This window comes from Homalodisca vitripennis, chromosome 4, assembly GCF_021130785.1.
Source record: "Homalodisca vitripennis isolate AUS2020 chromosome 4, UT_GWSS_2.1, whole genome shotgun sequence".
In the NCBI taxonomy this organism is placed as follows: Eukaryota; Metazoa; Arthropoda; class Insecta; order Hemiptera; family Cicadellidae; genus Homalodisca; species Homalodisca vitripennis.
In genome coordinates, this window is record NC_060210.1 from 169,303,726 (window position 1) to 169,316,836 (window position 13,111).

Below are 13,111 nucleotides of genomic sequence, written 5' to 3' on the forward strand. Positions count from 1 at the left end.
AAAAAAGTGTATAAATAAATAAAACTAGTGAACTAAGTGCTGTAGAACATATATACGTTAGTTTAGTGACAGATTCTGTAATGGTCAGGATCGTGCTGTGATGCTAGCACTATACATAGCGACCCACTCAGTGTGCAGCATCATGACCATGAAATTCATAAGAAAAACTTATGGAAGCCCGATTTCAATAACCATTCCTTTATACTAAAGCCAAAACATAAGTTTTCATACAGTAAAATTATTTTAGGTATCTTTTAAAATAAGTTTTAAAATATTTGTCCTGCAGTCAATGTGTAAATAGAATGTTTTTGGCAAAAAAAAAAATAGAAAAAGTTACTGAGAAAAATGGGTTATAAAAAAACCACAAACTAAAAATATCTGAAAAACTGTATGATTTTGGGTATTTATAATAAATAGTTACGGTTAGTGTAGCTTATTTCTTACCAATGAAACACCATAAGAACTGACAATATTAACTAATTAATTTGTTTATCACATGTAAAGTGATTGAGTTCAGACAAATTTTGGTTTTGAATTTACATACTGAATAAATGTAATCTACTATATAATGTAAATAGAAGTATTGTACCTTTTTAAAGCAAAATCCACACTGAGTAGCCTTGACGAAATGTGTCCGCTCGAAGTCATGTACGCTGCATAGAGGAGAGGGAGGTGCCAGACTGGTGGTGGGGATGGGAGCTATGACAGGTATCTGAGACGCAGTGAAACATGTTGACAGTAACACATCTCCGTAGCAGAGACAAGGTTCAAACCCGTTGTGGGATGACAGTGGGTGGTTTGAACTGTAAAACAATTATGGAAAATTATGTTTAGGGAATACTTTTATCACGCTGGTTTTGCATTATTTTGGCCCCTCCATCTATAGATACAATGTGAAACTTAAGTAGAACATTTTAGTAGAATAAGATGTTGAATATGTACAAAAATAATGTTAACAGTAATACAAATTTTAAATACACTAATCTAAATGAGATAGACTTCAATGATGATTGTATTAGAACAACACTAAATATAAAAAATGTGAAAGTCTTATTAATTTAAAAATACATTTTTAACCCACTAACCTATCATATTATTTCTTGAACTATTAGATAGACTCCCACCCATATTCATAAAATTTTTTCAGTAAATTATTTTACATATATTTTTAGAATTTGCATTATACCCTCTTCTGATCAAAATTCTTTGGGTGTTCTTTCACATTCTGCAAAAGTAATAATATTGTTCTATATATGGACAACAAGTTTAGAGAGCAGTATTGTCCTGGCAGTAATTTTAGTATTGGCGAAAGCACTGCTGAGTTTAAAAGTAGCGTTGAGTTCAAAGTATACAACAAAGATAAGCCCCAAAGGTGGGAAATTACGATATTTGTCCTATCAGATTCCGTAAATGATTACATTTGTGCTTTTCGACATTCTGGGGGGCTGTTACCATTAATGTTCTTGTGAATAAGCCTGACCCAATGATAGCATTAGAGCTGTACTAACATTGTTAAAGAGCCTCAAAAATGAATATGACAGTATTAAAGGATTTCATGTGCTTTGTGACAGGTATTATTCTAGATTGAGCTTGTCAAAGAGCTAATCAAGGACAATTTGCATCTAACAGGTTTTGAGCTTCAGTTTAGAAAAGCTCTAACTTAAAACTTGTTAGAGGAATTAAACATCCAAGAAAAAATACTTATGAGTTTAGATATTGATGAAAGATATTAACTACAGGACAGAGATCTGCTTATTGGCTAAAATAGTATGAAACTAATTACATGAGAATAGTAAAGAAGCATATGTGTTATCCATTTAAAACATTATATGGTACTGACATTTTTACAAGCTATCTTTTATGTGCCTTAAAAATGATTTCTTTTCTCGTTGGATATTGTGAAATTTTGTTTAAAATTTTTTAAAGGCTGACATTTTGAAACTATTAATGATATATTTTCTATCAGAAAAAAGTACATCTTAATAAGATATAAAAAATCCAAAATTATATCACTAACTTTCTTAATTATGATTTTGGAAAATTTAAAACACATACAGATAGCTGCTAAACAAAGCAAAATCACACCATAGAATGAGAGGACCTTTTTGGTTTGTTTTCACGTATTGGAACTATATTTCAGAATATTTTCATACAATTGAACAACTTATATAAAAATATAAAATTATGGTGGTTTTGGGTTCTGGGGCAATGATAGCAGAATATTCAAAAATATCTCCTGGAAATTCTGTCTATGAAATCTACCTAAAATTAGTCTTTTTATTACATGAATTTGAGTATTAAAATCTAACAATACAACAATACAAAGTTCATGTAAAAGTGAGTAGATTTGGTGAAGTATTGAAATTAAATCTGATATAAGAAAATTCATTAGAAGGAAGACAAATCCTGAAATATACTTGAGTGGACTGTGAAGGAAGACTTGGCTCTATGCATAGCCTTCCATGTACAAAGGACTATCTTTACTGCGCAAATCTGTAGTTCTTAGAGAGTAAGACTGAAAAGAGGAACAACCAATAGATTTGAAATATTTTTTCCTCTATATACATCTTTAAGTTATGGTATCAACTCCACATTACTGGGTTATCTTTATATTAGAATAATGCATAGTCAACTAGAACCCTTTTAACCCATTCACCTACTAATATTTTAGCACACAGTTGGGCCAAGGAATTCCATTATTTTTGCCTATAATTTAGGTGTGCAGATATTTAGCTGTAACTTTCTAGTAAATCCTAGTAAATCATTGTTAAGAAAAAATTTTAGTAGCAGTGTGTTTTTCTTGAGCTTACCTACCATTTAAAACTCCCTGCATCCGCCCCCGCAAAAAAAAAAAAAAAAAACCTACTATGAGATATAACCTATAACATACCGGTAATAACATAAATTTATTTTTAATTAAAATTTTATTTTGCCCACCACCAATATTTTGTTGCCAAAATTAACACCTGAAATGGAATTATTATTGTGTAGCCTACCTTATTGTCCTTAGAAGTCACACACCAAAAGAGTTTTGTATATTTCATAGTATATTTACACACAATTATATCGTTTTTTATATTATATACCCTACCATATTTATATTTATATTCATAAGAATTGATCTGCATTGACAAGGCCTACGAAGTCAGTTGCCGGTCCGATGTCAGGAGTTGGTAATTCCTCTTCTGAATCGAAAATATCAGAGTTTTCAAACTGTTCCCGTGTCACATGATCCCATTCCACATCTGATTGATCACTTCCGGTACTGAATTCTTCACTGCAATTATTAGAATCGTTCATAAAACGATTTATTTCACTGTCACATAACCTATTACCAGCCATGTTTACGGACACTAACAACAACAGGTATCATATGGAGTAAAATCCATCTGTTATTCTTTGCTTACATCAGTTTAGCCAACTAATGAAAAAAATATTGTTCTAAACAAACAAGTAACCATAGAAACGAAACATAGTTTGATTAGTGCAGCTATCTGTCCAGTTTAAAGTGAACTATTACTGCCGCGGAAGCGCTCCGTCGAAGTATGGCAGGACCCGCGGCGGTAGCGGCGGAAATGGCTCCGTCGAAGTAGGTGAATGGGTTAATTAAAGAGTATACTTAAGTATTATTAAAGACACAGCTGAGCCGTCTGTTTCTTCAAAACCCCCAGCAGGTCATTCATGTTGCGTTTGTAGTGGTTGCTAATGAAATGGTTCAATGCTAAAGTATTGGCAATAAAGCATTGTTATAAATAGATTGCTATAGCTGTATCCATATTGAATGAGTTATTCTTGATAGGGGAAGAAGCCGCATATTCATCTCTTCATAAGCAACCGTGTTACAGTGAATAACAACTGTAGCAACAAAAGAAAACAGCTCAAAGAGCAGTAGCTCTTTCGCTAATGGACATTACCTACATATTGCATTAATTTAGTTTTTGTACTAAATTTTCCTGTAAAGTAAACTTGGTTCTGAAATTTATACATATTGTTAAAAAAAGCATATGAAAAATGTGATTATTTAATACTTTTTCTGTGTGTGTATGCTACTTCTTTTAGTGATAAAGAAATGGATAGTAACATTTTAAAATTTGAGTTGTCTGATATGTTCTGAATAAAAATATGAACAATAGTGTATATTTTTAATTTAGTATTTATAACTATTAAAAAATTCTGCAAATCTTAAAAAAAGTGTTTATGAAATATGAGCAGTAGTGATACAGTATATGAGGTATAGTAAACTACTGGAGAGTTAAGTAAAAACATTTGTACTGTCCATATGAACAGCTTTAGTTTATACAAGTTTTATAAGAAAAAAAGTGTGAATTAATTAAAATAGTTGTTTGGAAAAATATACACTAGGGCTTACAAAGACTAAGATAGTGTTACAAATAATTGTATGTGCATCGTAGGTAATGCCAATACTTTGTTGAAATTTAATCAGAAAATTAAAAAAAAACATACAAAACGAAAAGATTCCCGAATAATAATTAGAGAACAGGCAATGAAAAATCTACTAAAATAACAAAATAAACAGTTGTTAGTTTAAAGTTCATTATTGATGATAAATGGTTGAAGGAATGAAAGATTATGGATATTTTCCATCGTTAAGTACTACAATTATAAAATTAACATTTCGAGGACTGGATTCAACTCTTATCACATTTCCAAAAGAATAAACATAATCATACTTGAACCCGTCACTAAGTCTTATGAAAAAAAAATCACTACGAACAGATGTACTGCAGAAACAAATGACACATGATACATGTACAACAGGCAAGAAAGAACAAGTACCGTCATAATGGCACAGCAAACACCAACGTAATGGTAAGCATGCGAAGAACACGATGGTGTCAGTTGGGAAAAGAGAAGATAAAATTCCTTGTAATATAAAACAGTCCATTTAAATATCAAAGTCACAGTGAATAATATCCAATCCAAGCTACTCACTTAAGATGGAAAACATTCATGTGAGTTGAATACAAAACAAATCTTGACAAATATTGTATTGTATTATAAATAAGTGAAGAAAATAAAAAAAATCAGTAGTACATCATCATGAGTACCTGTTGATGAGATGTGGCAGTGGAGGCAACAAGAAGTGGGTGTCGATGTGGTGACCCATGGAAGACACACACAGCAACGCCAAGGGCAGGCTGATGTGGCCCAACAGTGTGTTTTTCTCACCTTTGCTCCACACACTGAGGTTCAGAAATCTATGTTCGGGAAGAATGTTGAATTTCAAAGTCTCATTGAACGTTATTACCTGTAACACAACACAAATAAATAATTCCAATTTACTATTTTTAACATGACTTCTTCAGGATTATTGAGTTCAATCTTCAGGTTCAAATTTTTGTAAGGCAAATGATGAATAGTAAAATCACTCTACACAAACCTCTAATATAATGAATGATAAATGCGAAAGTACCTTTCGTTTTTTTTTTCACACACAACTATTCAACCGATTGTATTGAAATTTTACATGGACATTCTTAGAGCCCTTGGGATGTAATATTTTTGGCTATTCTTACTTCAAAAATCCCTTCGGACTACACCTTTCTGGTCTTTAAAGCAGCAAACAATTACATCTTGGTCTTGGAAGTTGTTTAATATAAATTAAAAGAGCCTGTTAAATGTAATGAACTGTTCTGTTTAAACATTGTATTATGATAGAACAACCATATGTTTATTTAATTTAACCAATATTTTCAATTTGCTTACATTTATAGTGTGAAAGCATATCAAAAATAACAACACTACTTATTTCAACATTGTGGCAACAAGGCACACCAATGAAATTATTCTGAATTTTAATTTATGAACTAAATTGGGAATGTGTACATGTTAAGGTATTGAATTTAGTTTCTTTGACATTGTGGGACGGCATATTTACAGTAGGTGAAGGACCAAAATCAGAGGGACTGATCATTAGCTTGATTCAACAACCATTCGATCCATAACTATAATTTAAAGTTAAAGAAATAAATGAGTGCTGTGAGTCCGTGATTATAGCAAGTGGAGTCACAAAGCAATACACAAGACACTAAATGTAATTTTTTATGACGGGATATCGTTCAAGGGACATCGCATACATTTCTGACTGATAAGGTATAAGATACTGATTACATATATAAATACCAATATAATTTCTACAATTGACTGAGGAAATAGTATGATATTGTGAACAATTACATGAGCAATGGTATGATAATGAGATGCAAGCAAAGGTAAGCGTATTATACTGTATCATGTACTATCTTTATATATGAATGTCAATTGTTGTAATGTAAGAATTTAAATGTATACGTATTATTGATGTTGATTTTAAGTTTTTAATTTTAAATAACAACATCTATATTCATACAATTTCAACCTCATTACAAAATTAAATATACGTCTATTTATATTGTTTTTCAGGGCAAAATAGCAAACTCCAATTTTGCGTTGGAAATATAATTAACTTGAACTAGAAACTCAAAACCTGAAATAAGAATTACTTGCAATGTTGCTTAACTTCTGGTCCTCTTAGTCATGAACACTGAAAAAGGGTATCTGCATGATGCATGATATACAACTAATTACTTATTACAAATATCATAGAACCCTATCGTATTATATCACAAGTGCTTTCACTTAGAAAGCTATGAACTAACTTTGGAGTTCCTCTACGTTGATATAAAATAGGTTAACACGTTCGCTGCGGCAAGAGCGACCAATGATGTACCCGATATGCGGCAAAATTCGAACTTGCGATTTTCGTTGAATTGGCGTTATTTTGGTTTGATGCGCTATAAAATAATGATATTCGATTATATTACGTTCTTAATCATCGGGACTGTCCGGACAGTGGCCCGCATTTTTGGCATGGCATCATTTATGTTAACATATGATGGGCTATATAACATTTAACTATAACCTACCAAATGTGTTGTGTGATGTCCAAAAGTAGCAAGAATACCTCAATCGACTTTGATATGCATCAGGTTCCGTTGCTAGACAACGCTACTGTCCGGACAGTAGTCCCGCACATAGCGTAAAACACCCACAGAGCCCGCGGTGCAGATTGCCGCCGCGTGCTGTCCTCACAGTAAAACAAATAAAAGTATCGTTTGAATGAATTTACTAAGGAGACAATACATACTGTATACAAAAAAGCAAAATATATGTATAATGTCTATAATCAAAATATTGAAACCACACATATAGATAAAATCACAATACCGGTAAAAGATTACCTTACTTTTAATTTAGTAGTAATAACCTATCCAATTTGTAAACAAGCCTAGCTGCTAATACGTCTACTCACGAAAACAATAACACAAGGGAAAAGAAATTAGGAATACGTGTTTTATTGTTTTCCTACTGGTTCATAATAGCAATAAACTTTTGAAATTTCAGCTCTTTTGCTGGCACTGTCGGGACAGTAGGCCCGCATTTCCAGGACGAACTGACGTATCAGAAAGTAAGTATACTTCATCTAGAACAAGCTTGAAAAGTTCCGACAATTCCCGCAAGATCGCAGCATGTGACAAGTGAAACAATAAGCAATGCATTGTGCGTATCGGCACTGCAGTTTTGGCGAGGGTCACGGGACTGTCCGGACAGTGGCCCGCAGCGAACGTGTTAAGTGTTACTGAAATTGTGGCAGCTGTTCAAACAAATACACTGAATGTTGCATAGAAATTGCGGGCGAAGTCACAGGTATGTGGTAGTACATATTATAATACAGTAAATGTATCTACGGAAATTTTTAAGGGATCACTGTAAAAAGATATTTTTCATAAATTAAAAATTTTCAGCATGAATAAGGAGAAATAAAATTCCACAAGATGCGTATACTGCTTGGTTTTGCAGCACGTGAAAAGGCAAGACCATAGGTCTAAATGTTTTGTAAATACTTATCAAACCTTCATTTCCACATGCCATATAAAGTTATCATGTAACATCTCATTAGTTCAATTTGGGGAGTAAACCAGTTTTTTACGACTAGAATGTTTTAATTTGTTGGTGACAGTGACTCTTGGTCAATGCAAGTTAAAATAAAAACTTTAGCCCTTTTTTTTACGGGATCTCACTACGAGACAATGTAAAAATACGTTTTAGCACCGAGAGTCTCACTCCGAGACGATATGTATCTACACAAAAACATCTAAATTTGTCGGAACGAGACAATTTCATTTGTAGTACCTCTATAACTTATTTCTACTTTGTACAGGTGTTAGATGATGTAAACAATTAAAAATACAACACTTTCTCAGTTGGATGGCGGTATCGAGACGAATAGTGGAGCATTTTTTCTGTGTTATACAATTGTGCGTTTTTATTCATTTAAAGAGTTTATAAATATTGTTTTAATTTTTTTTGTTCTCTTAGGATAATAAGGTTATAAATTGCACTTAGTCCTGTAAGAACCTTTGTGCTGCTTTCGGAGTGACAGGATATTCAGGATGGGTAAGGTTAGGGAGTAGGGGCCGCCTCCTATCGAGATCCATGAGGAAGAATTAGGGCACTACATCTCAAAGGTCATGTCTCCCCGGAAGAAGGGGAGGCCAGCTCTGAACCAGCCTCTCCAGTCAAGCAGGCAGGGGGTGGTATACCCTTGTTGAGGTTAGCAAGAACCTCTGATTGTTAGGGAACAAACCCCACCAACTCCAACCGTCATCTCCCACAGTAGACTAGACCTATTGAATTGCCCATGAACCCCAGAATCTCAAAATTTGCGATTAGTGATGTGCCGCTCCTGGACATCCATAAGGTTGCCCAGATTTAAGTGACATCAAGTTTTGTTGTGCCCAGTGGTAGGTTCAACTGGAAGGTATAAACCAGCCAGAAGTGAAGTTTATAAATTATATTAGTTATTAAAATTAATAAAAAAAATTATGAAAGTCACATAAAAAACTTTTAGAAGATGTATGGGTAGATGTATAAGGTGATATGTCCGAGTGTCAATGAAGATAGAGTTGTAGTTTGTTTTAAAATTGCCTGGGTAATGTTATGTTTATTTTGAGATGCGTTTTAATAAGTAATGTTTTATTACACATGATTTTGCATAGATTTTAAATGGTCTTTATCATTAAAGTATTGACATTTCAAAAATATATAAAAAAGAGCTTTTATGGTGAAAAATAAACTTTAACTGAATTTCTTTAGCAAAAAACACACCTCTAGTGCTTGACTAATTTTTTATAATTTTGTCTATGGTACAATATTAGATTATTACACATGATTTTAGGTTGCTTTTAAAAGCTATTTATGATGAAATATTGAAATTTAAAAATAAATTTTTCTTATATTATATAAGTTATAACCTCTTAAAATGGATTTTCTTCTGTGCAAATGTCGCTGTATAAAGTAATTTTAAATTTTTTTTCACTAAATAAAAATTTGAATGTTACATATTTTTTTATGCATACTTCATTTACCTCTAAAAAAATTTAAAAGAAACATTTTATGATTGAAAATAAATTTTAGGTAAATTTTTTTTAAACCTTGCGTTTTTGTCCAAAACCTCTGGCACTTTACGCATAGTCTCACAAATAATAACTCAGCACTTTTCAATATGGATTTTTTTCACCTTTGGCACTAAAAGGGTTAACTATTTTCAAACAATTTACTAGCTATATATGCATTAGTGACTGAACACATCAAAGTCCAGCCCACATCCATTCTTCGACTCACATTTAGTTTGTTAAGCCTATTGGACGTCAAAAGACGTTTAGATTTAAGCCTATTTGAATTAGAATCCATGTTAGATCTTTTACCTATTACAGAGAAATCTACCCATGCACCAGCATGGTCATATATTATATCTTGCTCCAGTAAACACTAGGAAAAGATTTTTTTTGTCCCTATTTGTATATATATTATCCAGGCAGGCAGAGTTCCTTGTACAAGTAGAGTAGGTGTGTTATTAATGTGATAAAAGTTTGCAGACCTCATTACATTTTCAAAGCACTGCACATCAGCCTTATTTTTAAGATTCGATAAATCAACATTTAAGCCATACACTAATGAAAAGTATTTATGAGGATTAACACTTAAGTACATTAATAATACCTCTAGCTTATCAATACAAACACTAAAATCTGAATCAGGAGTTCTATGTGTGCAGATTTCTATGAGGGAAATAGAATCACATTAAAACTGTAATTACTATTATTACCTGTGAATATGGTTGTTCCCTGGTAGTTAGAACTTGTAGCTGCTGTTCAACTTCTGCACCAAAAGACAATCTGTGGATTACCTTGTGCTCTGGAGTCTCTTGCACTGTTTTCTTTGCTGGGGAATCTGCATATAAATATACAGAAGTACTATTTATATTCATAATATATAAACACATAATTGTGGAACCATTATTATAATTTATAAATAATATAATTAATGTTAGAACTAGTTTATAAAAATTGTGCTTAATGTAAAAACTGCATAATTTGACACAATAGTACAACATATCACTATTTTAACAAAATAACACATCTCAAATGAGACTAACGATGTATACAGTTCTTCAAACATGTGAATCTACACCTGGTTTACTTCAGAAAATACAACGACGTCCCAATTAGAAATAGGCAACGTATTCAGTCTAGGCTTAGACCGCCTACTGATCCTATTGGCCTAATTGAGTCAGAAATGCTCCCTAATGATAAAATAAACACTTCTAATGAATTAGAGAATAAAATGAGATGGATTGACGTTACGGATGCTACTGATCATTTTTATACGCCGGACCATATTTTTAGTTTTCATGAATTTCCTGGGCCAAAACATTGTGTTGAAAAAGAATCACACGTTTGTTCTTATTTCAAACTTTTTCACTGGTTCTCTAATTTATATGATAATTCAATACACTAATAAGCATGCTAGATAATTTATTGAAGCTAACCGTGACACAGCAGAGCACAAGTCTGGAGATCAGTCGCTCCATCAGAAAAATATCCCTTTATTATAGTTTTGATAAATGCAGGAATTAAAAACATGCCTAATATTGAGTCCTATTGGTGAACCTCTTAAAGTCAAATCGTTCCCTGGTTATCCCGGTATGTTCACCAGAAATCGCTTTCAGGCAGTTTTGCCACCTTGTTGACACAAGAAACCTGCCAAAACCAAATGAAAATGGATATGATCCCTGTACTAGGTTCAAACCTTTAGTCAATAACGAGTAATGTTTCAATACTTCATTTCACACCTAGTCAAAATATATCAGTGGGCGAAAGTATGATTGTCACACAAACTTATTCTCACAACTTTTACAATACATGCCCAAGAAACATCAACGCTGGAGTGTGAAGAGCTGTGCGAAGCAGCATTACATTACTGTGTAAGTTTACTTGTTTACCAGAGAGCTGAAGGTGAATACAAGAATTTGGTGACAAAGCTAATCTTTAAGAAAAAGGTTACCACATTATTTATATAGATAACTTTATTACACCTACTAGATTTGCAAAATATTTAAATATGAAGAAACATTTGTAACAGATACTCTACATCACAACTGAAAAAGGATTCCTGAACAAATGACGACAACATTTTCAGTAGGTTAAACTAACTACATGAGGAGAAATCGTATAATTGTACTGGGTTACCTTAAAAAAAGCTGGCTTTATTACTATCAACCAGTGGCAAAGCTGAGTCCATAACAAAATCCATGAGAAGAGGTAACAAAATATTTATTTCTACAAAGCCTTCTGCTAATGAGAGCATACATCTTATGAGAGAAATTGATGGTGCAGACTAGATGCTATACCAGTACCAGGATGACTGAAAACATATACAGTTCAGGAAGAAAGTACTAGTCCTCAATTTGTTTGGTGAAATGATGCTCAATACATATGTACTGTATAAAGAAAACATGACAAAGCCATTTAGAGTTTACAGTGTAAATTGTAAAGGAAATGGGCAGGGAGTCGATACAAGAAAGCGGACATGGACCCAGACTTGGCCCTAATCAGGAGGTACTCCAACCAACCAAGGTGGTGGTAATGCAAATACAAGCAAGGTATTTGAAAACATTAAAGACAACAAGAAAAACAATACTAATTTGAACAATATGTTAAGAGTTTGTCAAGTATTTTATATATTTCACTAAACAGCTGATTCCAACAGTGTGTGAAATGAAATATCAGTCAGGTTTACCAACCCCATCAGAATGGTATAATAAAAATTCCCTTAAAAACAATACAAAAATGGGTTTTTATGAATTCTTTGACAAAATCCAAAGAGAAAGACTACAATATATTTGGTATTTATTGAATCAGTAAATGATCTATTTCCTTTTGATTAAGTAAAAAATGGGTTGTTACATTAAAAATATTGACTTTAAACCTTCTGCTTGCTGGGCTTTACCAATTTTTTCATTATAATACTTAAACTAGAAGAGATTTCATGTAAAAAAACATTCTATTATTACTAATAAGAGTTTATAATTAGCTAATAAGAGAGGGACAGTTTGAAAATTTTTACCAAAAACAGTTTTTTGAACGCAGCAAAGGAATGAATTTTATTGTATTTTTTGACCTATGCAATTACATACCACAGGGTAACTTCCGATCACATAAAAATAGCTTTTATTGATTTAAAAATAACACATAATTACAGGAAAAACCACTATCACTTTGAAATAACATGATTACCAATTAAAAAAGAATAAATTAATTTCCTAATAATTTAACTGCTTATGTAATTCACAATCAAACATGTAAAAAAACTTAAAAATTAATTAACTGTATTATAGTGAACATTCTGCGATTAAGTGTACGAGTAAACGCCATTGTTGAAGAGACTGCACCGACCGGTAGATGGTGCACAACTAAACTGTTCTGATCACAGAGCACCCAGTTAAGCTATCTGTAGCAAATAATGCTGAGAAACATAGATAACAAGAAGCTCCAGTACACAAATATAACCACAAATTTACATTTCAATTATTAAAAAACAAAGTTATTTGTGATTTACACCCCCTAAAACGGTATATATTTTTGTTAGGAGGACAATAGCAATAGGTTAATAACACGAAAATCGTATTTTGCCGAATCAGTCATTATGCCCACTGATACTATCACATTTTATGTTTAAAGCATGGTTGAATGATTGATTATTCAAAAAG

The 13,111-nt window shown here is 32.4% G+C and overlaps 1 protein-coding gene across 3 annotated transcripts in view; it reads right to left on the minus strand.

Moving 5' to 3' along the window:
• The window catches only part of LOC124360588 (PDZ domain-containing protein 8-like), a 69,411-nt gene that overhangs the window by 34,612 nt on the left and 21,688 nt on the right, over positions 1 to 13,111 (minus strand). For all 3 annotated transcript variants that reach the window (XM_046814321.1, XM_046814322.1, XM_046814323.1), the window contains exons 10-12: positions 10,169 to 10,293; positions 5,070 to 5,269; positions 590 to 803 (exon numbers count right to left, since the gene is read on the minus strand). In XM_046814321.1, the coding sequence (XP_046670277.1) occupies positions 590 to 803; positions 5,070 to 5,269; positions 10,169 to 10,293 (539 nt within the window). The remainder of the gene's footprint in view (positions 1 to 589; positions 804 to 5,069; positions 5,270 to 10,168; positions 10,294 to 13,111) is intronic.